Genomic DNA, 12,216 nt, shown 5'->3' on the forward strand with positions numbered 1-12,216 from the left:
TTTATATAACACTACAAAGGCTTTCACGGCCAGTATCGTTCCTGATCCCCAGAACGGGTGGGTCTGGTATGTACAGGTTGTGAAACAAAATTATCCTCCTTTAAGTTGTATATTGTGAGTTTAATTTTTCTGTCTACGAAATTTTCTGAACCCCTCCTCCAGTCCTGCTCTCAACAACACAGTAATTATAGCTAACATTTATTGAGTGCTTACTGTCTGTTAGGTCCAGTTTTAAGTGTTTTAAACGCATTTATTTCATAATCCTAAGACCACAGTAGAGAAGTATTTTTATTTAGTCTCACTAGATTGAGGAAATCTAACTCTGGATGCCTATCTGTCTAGGATTCTTCCCTATTTGCTTTCTTCTTTAATTTCACCCTGGTTTGCCTAACATTTTCTTTGCTGGAAAACGCAGAGCAACACTTAGTGAGCAGACGACATATTTTTAACGTCCATAACTTGCCATCTCTTTTTATGTATCTGGAATACAATTATATAAACCTTAGAAAAATAACATCAAGAAAATGAAAAGTCAACAGTAGTTAGATGACTTGCCCAAAGTCATCCAGCCAATAAGTGGCCCAGATGCAAATCTTCCAACATCCACAAAGTTCTCCTTCCTCATTCTGATGCCTCCAGAAGATGCTCAAGTCTATTATTACTCTCTCTGGAACTGTGTCTGTGACTTGGCGATCCTGTCCACCACCACCACCTTCACCACCATCAGTGAGCAAATCTATGAAGAACGCTTCTGCATTTGATGCATTCCCGGAGCGGATGGCACAGAGTCAGTAATGCTAACATCTACCCTTGTCCTTTCGGAATTCGCAGTCTAAGAATAATAGCAATGAGATCAGAGGACATCATGGGCAAAGAACCAGCCAGGCTCCAGGTTAGGGACATGAAAAGGATGGGATGAGGAGTCACACCTACGCATGCTTGAAGAGGGAAGTCTGGAAAACACGTAGATAACTATTTTCCCTGTAAATACCAGCTCCTTCCCTTCGTGTCGATACAGAATCATGCAAACGCACATTGAAGACTTATACTAAACAAACGCACGTTGAGTTGGGAGGCAAAAAAAGGGGCAGAACTAGCGTTGCACTGAGAATCAGACGTGTTAGTCTCAGCTCCACCAAGGGGTAATTGGGGCAAGACTCTCAATTTGTCTCAGACTCAGAGGCAATATTCTGTAGGGCAGGAGCAGAGTCTGACTTTGGCTCAAACCGCTTACTGGCTCTATGACCATGAATAATTTTTTAAGCCCCAGTTTCTTCAACTGAAAAATGGGTATAATAATGCTAACCTTGTGGGATTGTTGTGCGGGTTAAATATACTAAACTAAAGGTTTTTGCAAATAGTAGTTGCTCATTAGTTAGTATTCACCATCGTTATTTCTTTATCTAGAAAATGAGGAGATGCTGAATATTTTTTAATATCCCTCCAACTTCTAAAAGCCTGTGAGCCTATATCCATTTGGCACTGGGTTAAGCACACTTGTTTAAGGATTTGCCTAGACAGACTGTTGCTCAGAAGTGGACAATGTCATTTTTTGTAGCATGAATGGCCAATTTAATCACACCTGGAAAAATAATTCTTATTTTCAACCAACCCACAATCTAACTGGGGTATATTAGCAACAAAAGTCACTAATGGAAGGGAGAAAAGAAAAGCAAAGAAAAATGTCTCAAATTGCTCAGGTTAAGTATATTTTACCTAATCTACCCTCTAATACAAAATTACCCATGCATTGGTGCAAAACTTTCACAATTTTCCAAAGAAGAGACCATTATTTTTCTAAATTCCTATTACATCATCTTTTCTCTGGAATGGTGTCTTTCAAATATTTTGAACTATAGCCCACAGTAAGCAATACATTATACATTGCAATCTAGTTCACACATACATATATAATATTTTAGGAAATCAAGGTTTCATAAAACCCTTACTATCTGCATTGCATTCATATTTTCTAATGTTTTAATCCAAGTTTTAATGCTGATTGTTCTCTAATAAATTGATATCATGACCTATCATGGTCACCAACCATAATTTGTAAAACACAGCAGTGCTGTATTCCATTCTCTATGAAAGTTTTTAAAAAATGCCAACTAGTCAGTACTATACCTGGTCCAGTAAATTGGTTAAAGTGTGGATATACAGTTAACTAATGTTTGGCATTACACAGACCCACAATATTGCTGGTTATTGATCATCTGAATCTTAGATAAATTCAATTAATCTAGCTTCTAACTATACGTCTCCTTAAAATGCTCTGTAAATATATTTACCCTAAATGCTCACTGTGAGCTTCCTTTCCCCATTAAAAGCATTATAGGAATCAGCTTAGCTTCACAACCTGTAACTAGATTCAAAGAGAAACTATAGGAATGCTATTTATCAAATTTTACAATGACCTTTTCTTTCTTAGGTTGGCTTATTTTAATTCTTCTCCATATTTCCATCTACCATACAAGAAGTTCGATTCTCTCTCTCTTTGAATAGCTTGATCTTAGAATCTATTATGACTCCCTGTGGGGTGGGGGGTGGGGGGCAGAGCCATAATTTTTCTTTCTTGGTAATTGGGATTTGCACACGACCTTGCACTCTAATGCATATCCCAGCTCTCTGCTTGTCCCATGCCAACGCATTTTTAAGCCGCTGACGACATCAAATTCAACACGCTTTTGTTGTTCTCAAATTCCACAGGATTTTCAACCTTGAATTTCTTCATGTCTTTTCCATTCATACTTCATTTAATTTTGGTGTCACTCTCCTATGTCCCTATCATTCTTCACAGCTGGATCTATTTGCCTGTTTTTCAAATACTGAGCCTTCCGTCAATGGTGATACACGTTTCCCATTTTGATTTTTGCAACCTCACTCTTGATCTTCATTGAAACCAAAAAGGGCCTGTGAGGAGCCCCCCGGCCCCCAGACTATTTCCTCAAGGAGTTCTCCAGACACATAAGTAAATGGGCCTATGATGCATTCTGTACTAAAGCTAAAATTGAGTTCCCTCCAAACTCCTGTCTGCCGCTGTTTTCCAATAGGGCAAAGAATGTGTAGAACTCTCTTAATTAGTTAAGTTCTGCATGTCTGCTTCTGAGCTAAGGTCTCTTTTCTGATTTACAACTATTTGTCACTCATTTCACTACCTTTCACTACTCTTCCACTAGCCCTTTCATTGATAAGTCATAATCTCAAAATTTCATGCAATTAGACTGACTTCACTCACCTATCCTTTAGGACCTTTTCTCTTATTAGGCACACACAGACTGTCCCCACCCCACTGCAGACCTGGTTCCATTAGTCTTGTAAAGCCGTCAGACTCTGGGTATGCCAGACCCATTTTGGCAATTCCATTCCAGCCACTCTTGAAAGGTTTGCTTTCTTCTTTCATTCCGCACAACAGTAGCTAGACCTGGTTCATGTCTTTATTGGTCAAAAAGTTATTTATCTTCCTCCTGAAAGCCACTCATTTTTCTGTTTTATTTTAGCAGAAGAGATGAGAAATGTGCTCAAGATTACCGTTAGGACAATTTAAACTATGAATGGTACCATGACCCCGTGCAGTAGGAGCATTATAGAATCGTAGTCATAATTTGAGAGCTGCATGATATTAATTATGTGAACATTTAGGATTTTGGGAGAGGTTGTATTTGTTTATTTCTTTTTTTTTTTTTCAAACATTGGCACCTGGGCTAACAACTGTTGCCAATCTTTTTTTTTTCTTTTTTCTGCTTTTATCTCCCCAAACCCCCCCTGTACACAGTTGTATATCTTAGTTGCACATCCTTGTAGTTGTGGGATGTGGGATGCCGCCTCAACGTGGCCTGACAAACGGTGCCATGTCCGCGCCCAGGACCCGAACCCTGGGCCGCTGCAGCGGAGCGCGCGAACTTAACCACTCGGCCACGGAGCCGGCCCCCTGTTTATTTCTTGATTTTTGAAATGCCCCAAAGACTTTTCATAACAGCTTAATGTTTAAGATATCAAATAACTTACCTATTATTTGTTATATGAACCAGCCTCTTGCTTTCTGTCATTATTAACATTTTCTTGTTATTATTAAGAATAAAGGTCAGCTCCTTGGTCTTTCCTCCTATCAAATAAAAATTCCAGTTGACTCATTATAAGGAAAAATCACATTAATTAAAGCTCGTGCTGACCCCCAAAGTTCAAATATGTTATGGAAATTACACTTTAAAACCCTTCCAGTTATCACACTATTAAGCTCCCAAATTGGAATTCTCCTTTTGCTTCATGCCAGTGTGATCGGAAATTCTCTCTCCTCCTGTCCCCTCAGTTTATCTGCTCCCACCACACACAGAAGTGCACTGAGCCATACCACAACTAGAGCTATATGCTCTGCTGTTTCTTTTCAATTTTGCTAACTTTGAAAGATTTCCTAGGTATGCACATAAAATTTAATATACTGGCCTGCCCATCTGGACTGTCTTTACTGGATCATAGCATCATATCAAACATAAGCACCAATCACTAAATAATTGTTTTCATGTTAAGCATCTGATGCCACATTCTGGTTAGGTATTTATTTGTTTGTTTATTATTTATAGAAGTATGTAAGCACCTTGACAATATTTTTACAATAGAAAAAAGCTGTTAAATGTTCTTCCTTGCATCAAGAAAAAAAAACCCACCTAACGATATACCGTACGGGTTATACGAGGCCTGTTATTTTTCACAGATTTCACTTAAAATCTCACTGTTATAAAAATTGTTTTGACATTCATATTAATATATTTTCCAACATCTCTTCAATTGTCATAATCCTTGTCACACTACATAAAAGCAAAAAAAAAATGTTTCTAAATTCTCATTTCAAATCACTTTCTGTAAGTTTGGCTTGGTAAAAAGAAAATTCTTCAAGTGGAATATGTTGTTAGAAACTGCAAACTGCCCTCTTTGGGGGTACATATTCTTCCCTCTGCATCTGGGGAAGTGTTTGAAATGCTCTGGCAGGGGAAAAACCCCTCCTTAGGGTCATTCCAAAACTCTGAGCTCAAGATGGATTAGCAGCTCTTGGAGCAAGATCTCACTTTCCCATGTGCTCGGCACCAGCCAAATGGTGAGAACTGGTGGTGTCTTGAACACCGAGTCTGCACCTGAGTAAACCCCAGCCCTGTCCTCTCTTCGGAGCTGTGCACACGCAGGGCCACGTATCTGAACAGGCCTGGAGGGTCCAAGAAGAGCTCATGGGCACTGACGCCCAGAAAGATGACAGACAAGCCTGGAAGACACATCCCCTTCGTCCAGATTGCTCCAGAAGGCCTGTGAGGAATCCACCCCAGAATGTGGTCCCTGCTCTTCTGAAAGCAAGCCTGATCTTTTGAGTCTTATGTAAAATTTTGAATAATGTGATGCTTTTTCATGAAAAACTAAGCAGTAAGGGAAAATCTGCTGAATCCTAAGATGTAATTGATTATATCCCAGTGTTGTAATAAAAATCACTACTTCGGCATCAGAAAAAGCCTCCATTTGGGAATAAGCTCATCACGAATCAGGCTGTCAAGTCACAACCACCGCCATCAAAGAATTCTGGGAAAGTGCCTTTAGTGTGATTACTGCTGATGCCACAAACCAACGAGAAACATGAGCACCATGGCTTTCAAACTATATGGTATTGACTTCTCAACACAGCAGGTGGGAAATTTTAAACCACTTCTTTCTCCTTTCATTCTTTACTCCCTTAATCATTCATATTTTTATTCATTAACTCAACAAAAATTTATTGAATACCTACTATGTGCCAGACATATACATGCTACTACGTGCCAGAAAACAGCAATAATAATAACATGAGAACAGTGGCCGTAACTAATACTCATATAGTGCTTGCTTACTATGCCCCAGGCACTGTTCTCAGTCTATACATTAGCTCATTTAATCCTTGTACCAATCTCCTAAGGTACACACAATGATATGCCCACTTTGCAGATAAGCAACTGAAGTACAGAGAGATTAATGCTACAGGTCATGGAATGAGTATGTGTCAGAGCCAGGGTTCAAACCCGCATCTTTTTACTCCAGTGTCCATGATCTTGACCTCTATACTATATGAAGAAAAACAGATGTGACTTGATGGAACTTTCAAAGTACTGGAGAAGACAGACATTAAACAAACACATTTGTAATCTCAAATGCCAATAAGATACGTAAGAAAAGAGCAAGGCGCCACGAGACGGGATGGTATAACACGGCGAAGGCACTTCTTGCAGGCTAAGAGGGCAGTGATGACCTCTGACGATTCTCATCTCACTTAAATGACAAAGTTAGAAAATTTATGAAAGTGGGTTGGCTAAAAAGAGCTGGGGAAAGCCAAGGCTGGGAAGCTGGGGAAAGTGACTAAGCAATTCAGCCCTTAACCCTTGCCATAGAGTCCTGCCATCCTGGTGGCCCTTCTTGTTGGTACACTCAGAATGACCAGAGACAAGGGATCTGAATACAAGCCCCTTCTCCTATTCTTTACACCTTCTAAATAAGGAAATTCAACCTGGATATGGTGCCCCATCTTCACACATGAAAGTGAATACCTCCTCATCCGCTGCCTCTGACCAAGAAGTCCATGGTGGGGACGTCTATAAAATCTTAAATTCTGCCGTAATGCTTTAGCTTATTAAAAAAAAGAAAAGATTTCTTTGGCCTATGATGGTTAACACTTGGGTTTCCGAAAACAATTCAAGATACAGCTTACAGTCAGTAAAACAAACAAACACACACCTTTATGAGACTTGGTTATTAACAGACTTGGAAACTGACTGAAATACTGATTTACAGAACAAGAAGATGAAAGCAGAGAATCAGCTTCCCACAGCAACAAAATTCTCTTTCCATCCTGATTAAAAAAAAAAAAATCTGGACTTTATTACTCTGCTTGACCAATTACAGATCTACCTGTTTCTTTTTTTTTTTTTTTTTTTTTTTAAAGATTTTATTTTTTCCTTTTTCTCCCCAAAGCCCCCCCGGTACATAGTTGTGTATTCTTCGTTGTGGGTTCCTCTAGTTGTGGCATGTGGGACGCTGCCTCAGCATGGTCTGACGAGCAGTGCCATGTCCGCGCCCAGGATTCGAACCGACGAAACACTGGGCCGCCTGCAGCGGAGCGCGCGAACTTAACCACTCGGCCACGGGGCCAGCCCCTCTACCTGTTTCTTTTTAATGTTAGAGAAATCATTCAGAAAGAAGTAAAGTCTCTCTTTTCTTCTCAAGAAGTTGTCTCTCTGTAGATTTGGGAAATTTTGCATGTCTGATTGTTATTATTTATTTTACACATTTTTATGTCTTCAGTCTCTATGTTTAGCATGGTAAACAAGTATAGGATTATATCCAGAAGCAATGTGACATTAGCTCCTAATTCTGTAGTCTCACTACTGAGGTTAACAATGATTCAGAGGGGAGAGCGAGAGGGCGAGGGTAAGGTGTTCCTAACAGCCCCATTAACTATATGCGCTTCACACATCTAGATAGAAGAGCAACGTCATTTTCGGGTCTAATAAATTAAGCACTTTTTCTAGTTCATTGTTCAGAATCATAAAAAGAATAATTCATGATGTTGTATCGCCACAAGAAAGTCCGCTGCTTCATCATCTTATTGTATCGTTTCATAAGGAATTTTATATCCTACCTAGCTCTACTTTATGACGTTACTATATTTAAATGCTTAGATAACTAAACACACAAGATACTCATTTGACAACCAATGAGAGTTAAACAGCCTCTAATAAGCAAATAGTACATTAAGTCTCTTCTTTCATAGTCAGCAAATTCCACTCAAGATTAGCCTAGGCACAGTTAAATTACGAGAACCCTCCTTAACATTAAAGAGGAACAGTCTAAAGGTTAGAAACCAAACTTTGAAAGTAACTTACAATACATTATGTTAAATTTTTTGCTAGTGTCATGAGACTTTGAAAACAAAACCCCTGAAAACCACAATACATGTGACATTCCTCAAAAATATCTTCTATGTCCCATTCCTTAAAAATCTGTGAATTGACTTTGATTCTTAACTGCCCTGTTGTCATAATCCACCTTATTTAATTAATATACTTCATTAATAAATAAAATTATATCCTTCTCTGGTTCACCTACAAATGAAATACCAAATAAATTGCAAATAAAGGTTTTAAAAAGTATGCCTAGAACTTAAGGATCTTGGCTTCTCCAAAAATAAAGTAAATGTCCTTATATTAAGGCTATCATCACATTTTACACTGACATATGGGAAACAGAATAGCATATTTATGTCAAACTTATGAAAACATGACAACATATTTCACCAGAATAAATGATTTTTGTGTGCTCTATTCCAGGAGGAGGAAAGAAAAAGACATTGTAATAATTGCAGTTTGTATTAACTTCAAAGCTGGTAATTTTCCCCCAAAGGTAGTTTTCTTTCCTTCTTTAGAAATCAAACAAACAAAAACTTGCATTTGGAGCCCGAAATCTCATAAAAATAAAATATTTAGGAATACATTGCTGAGAAATCACCGACAAATTACTTTCAGACCTTTACAAAACAATCTAATTTGAATCACCAGTCTAAATAGGTCATTTAACTCAGAAAAATTAAAATTAGCTGTGCAAGGTCAATTCTTTTTCTAAAACCTCTGCATCCTCCATGTGCTGTAGTCTTCCAAGTCAAACCATAGCTAAGCATCAAGAACAACAATACACAAACATTTAAAACCTCAGTTAGTCTGCTCTTGAAATAGCCATAAAACTTAACATTATACATACAAATATAGAGTCAGAGGACGGTGGGCTTCAAGAAATTGGAGGTGAAAGGACAGAAGGAAAAATAGAAAACACATTTCAGGAGAATAATGGTATGTGTGAGGGAGTGTGGGTCTCTATGATGCGCGTTTCCTGTTCACAGTACATGACAGATCAAAATCAGCCAAGACACACTTACTACAAAGTGAATACTTTCATACAAGTTTAGCGTCCCACAAGCTTCTCTTATATCAAACCAGCAGTATAAGATCATGAACTTTAATGCTTTTAAGCACTTTTAAGGACTTAATCATCCTACAACACTGGTAAACTCTGGGATCAAATCCTTGCTCCCCAGAAAACCTCCCCAGGCATAGAAACAGCTACAAAATCTGGGCAGTAACATCTTTAAAGAACAAGAACAATAAAACAAAATGCAAATGAGAACATTTGGCTGCCTATATTCCTCCACAACCAGATCATCCATAAATTCAAAAGCGGCCCAACAATGTTGGTGCAGGAGGGTGTCAAGTGTCCCAGGATGGAGTCTGCCTTTAGAAGGCAGGACATCGAGGTGGCTGGCAGAGAGGGAACCCGCATCAAGGGAGGTGGAGAAGGGAGTCAGCTTTGTTTCAGGACTCGGCAAAGCCACGGTGAAATGCACCCCCATCCCTTCTGGGTTGAAAGTAACTTTGATGCTCAGAAAAAGTACTTTCATATTCTCCAGCTAGCAACAATCTATCATCCACAGGCAAGCTCGAGAGATCAGAGATGCCAGTGAAACAGGTTTTCCTCTCTGCCCATCTCCCTAAAGCCACTTCCCCAAAATTAGATCTTGAGAAATCCTGATTCCCTCAAGACCTCTCTCTGTTTAAAGATGGAATGGAAGCATCTTTGTTCTGACAAGGAGGCAAACTGAAGACTTGACATTGGGGAATTGCTAAGGAACATTCTAAGCTCTATTTTTCTCTAAAGGGTGAAACTTAAAACAGAATTAGGATTTTTTCATTTCCAGATGGATGATAAAATTTTTGTAACTGCCTGGGACACAGAGAAACAATTTCGCGCCAGGTGCCCCCACCCCCCCCAACCACCCTCACGAAGCAACGACAGAAACAGTCCCAGAGAGGGACAGAGCAGGCTGACTCTCCTTCCACTACAACGTCTCAAATCCGCTTTTCGCCTCGCTGTGTCAGTCCCTCAGCACGCGCCCTAAGCGGCCGCTTCTTCGCCCCATCTTTAGTTCTGAGCGGACTCGGCCCAGCAACCGCCCTGCCTCCGGCGCGTCCCCTTGGGTGGCGCCCCCCGCACTTGGTGGGGTCTCGAAAGGCCAGGACAAGGCGCTCGTGCCGGCTCTGGGGAACCCCGGGGGTTCCGGCCTCCCTGGGCTCCCGCACCCCACCCCGCTACGTCCGAGCGGATTAAGTTGCTCGGCAGCCGGCGGCGCGCACAGCCCCCGTCCCTCCCACTCCCGCCCCGCCCGGGCTCCGGCGCCCCGAGGTGCCCTCGCCCCCGCGGAGGTGAGCGCGCACTCACCGGAGGTGAGCTGCATCCAGGCACAGATCTTGTACACGGTAGCCGTGTTGCAGAAGAAGAAGAGGGTAAAGCAAACGATGCAGGCGATGATGAGCATCATGGAGAGGCCGATGAAGAAGGAAGCGGCTTTGAAGGCGCCCGAGGGCAGCGTGGAGAAGTCCGTGAAGCTGCCCCTGCAGGTCAGCTCCCGGGAGAAGCCGTTGCCGATGCAGTAGTGGAAGAGCCCGAAATAGCCGGCTTGCGGGGTGTCCACGCCGTCGCCGATCCAGTAGGGCTGGATGAAGCACACCACGTTGACGATGGCAAAGCAGATGGTGAAGATGGCCCAGAGCACGCCGATGGCCCGCGAGTTCCGCACATAGTTGGTGTGGTACAGCTTGGCAGCCTCCTGAGCCGGGAGCATCGCGGCGGCGGCGGCGGCAGCAGCGGCGGCTCCGGGCATTCTCCCCCTCCTCCTCCTCCTCCTCCTCCTCCTCCTAGTCCTCCGCCTCCCCCCGCCTCTCCGCGCTCAGGAGACACACTCACCGAGCCGCGCGCGCTGCAACTCCCTTGCCTCCGCCTCAGCCCAGCAGCGCCAGTTTCGGAGTCTGCATCCTCGCTCCCGGAAGGAGGGCGGGGGAGCGCCGAGCACCCCTCCGGCTCGCCTGGCACAGCCTCCTGGCCCCCCCTCCCTCCTGGCCCGGGCTCCAGCCCTCCTCAACACCCTCCACCCCTCTTCCCGCCGCCGCCGCCGCCGCCGCCGCTGCAGCTGCTGCAGCTGAAGGCGCCAAAGCCCGCGCGGGGCAGCGTGGCGCGCGAGCTCGGGCGCCCCCCGCTGCGCTTCCCGCCTTCCGGCCCCTGCCCCCCCGCCCCGCCCCCCGGCTGCCCCGGGGCGCCGAGAACCGCGGCGACCCTGGACTCGGCGCCAGTGGTGGGCGTGGGCCGGACGGAGCAGAGGGCCTGGAGCTGGGGAGGGGGAATCTAAGGAGGGGGCAGGAGCACCCCCAGGGATCCTAGAGGCGATCCCGGGATCCTGGTTGGCGTTGGGGGCCGGGTGCGGGAGGGTGAGCCTGCGAGCATCTCAGCGCCGCACAGCAACGTGCTTCGACCTCTGCATCTTTGCAGTGGCGCGAAGGGCAGCGCGGCAGGTGCAGGCAGGAGACGCCAAGGGAGAGGAGACGTGGTGCCCCCCCCCGGAGACTTCCCTATTACCGCCGCAAAACTGCCCCTGGCGAGCTGCTGGGGTGCCTCGTGTCCATGAGGTGGGGGCGGGAGAAGTTGGGCAGGAGCTCGGCCGACAGTAACGTAGAAGACACACGTTAAGGGTGGTCTCTCATCTGCTCACTGAGCTTGTCTCCTCTTCCCGTTTGCCCATTTATGCAGCCAGATGAACTGTAGCCAGTCATTGCCCTATGCTTTTCTTAAAGTCAGAGCATTTTCCCCACAAATCCTGCCATAGATGGGTCCTGGGGGGCGTGCAAGTGACTGTATCACAGAAACGTATAGTTCGTCTGAAGACATGGGATAGTTTGGCTAGTGTTACACTTCTTACAGAGATTTTCACTGGCAGCTGCTCTGTGTTCAGGCACTGTGCTGGGTGCCAATGGAGACAGCGGAGACCACAGCAGAGGACTGCTTTCATCGTCCAGGTATTTCCCCTCCCCCACAACCCACAGCTTCAGCTGACCAGAGTTGTTTTCAGGGTAATTTCCTCTAAATTACCTAGACATACTTCCTCACAATTTCATGTGGCAGTGCTGTTTTGCCCCCGCACTGTATGCTCTTTCCTTAGCTTCCTGCTTTCCCTTTCCAGTCTTTCTATTGCTGTTTTAATAGTCCCTGCCTTTCAAACTCCATTTCTCTATTTCTATTGGTTCCTTTTTCGGGTCCTTCTGATTCTGAGAGAAAGAAACATGTAACCCCCCACTCAAAGCAATGAAACCGGGATCCTCAACAGCAGCA

General features: G+C 43.7%; 1 protein-coding gene across 5 annotated transcripts in view; it reads right to left on the reverse strand.

The window, feature by feature from the left end:
• LHFPL3 (LHFPL tetraspan subfamily member 3) overlaps window positions 1-10,832 on the reverse strand; it is a 499,890-nt gene extending 489,058 nt beyond the window's left edge. For 2 of the 5 annotated variants that reach the window (XM_070505577.1, XM_070505574.1), the window contains exon 1: window positions 10,276-10,822. In XM_070505577.1, coding sequence (XP_070361678.1) covers window positions 10,276-10,717 — 442 coding nt within the window. In that variant the 5' untranslated portion in view covers window positions 10,718-10,822. Of the gene's footprint in view, window positions 1-10,275 lie in introns of all 5 variants that reach the window. The other 3 variants (XM_070505559.1, XM_044769668.2, XM_070505549.1) reach the window with 3 other exon arrangements.
• Window positions 10,833-12,216: the final 1,384 nt, after the last annotated feature.

The sequence above is a fragment of the Equus asinus genome, chromosome 1 (genome assembly GCF_041296235.1).
Source record: "Equus asinus isolate D_3611 breed Donkey chromosome 1, EquAss-T2T_v2, whole genome shotgun sequence".
Lineage (NCBI taxonomy): Eukaryota > Metazoa > Chordata > Mammalia > Perissodactyla > Equidae > Equus > Equus asinus.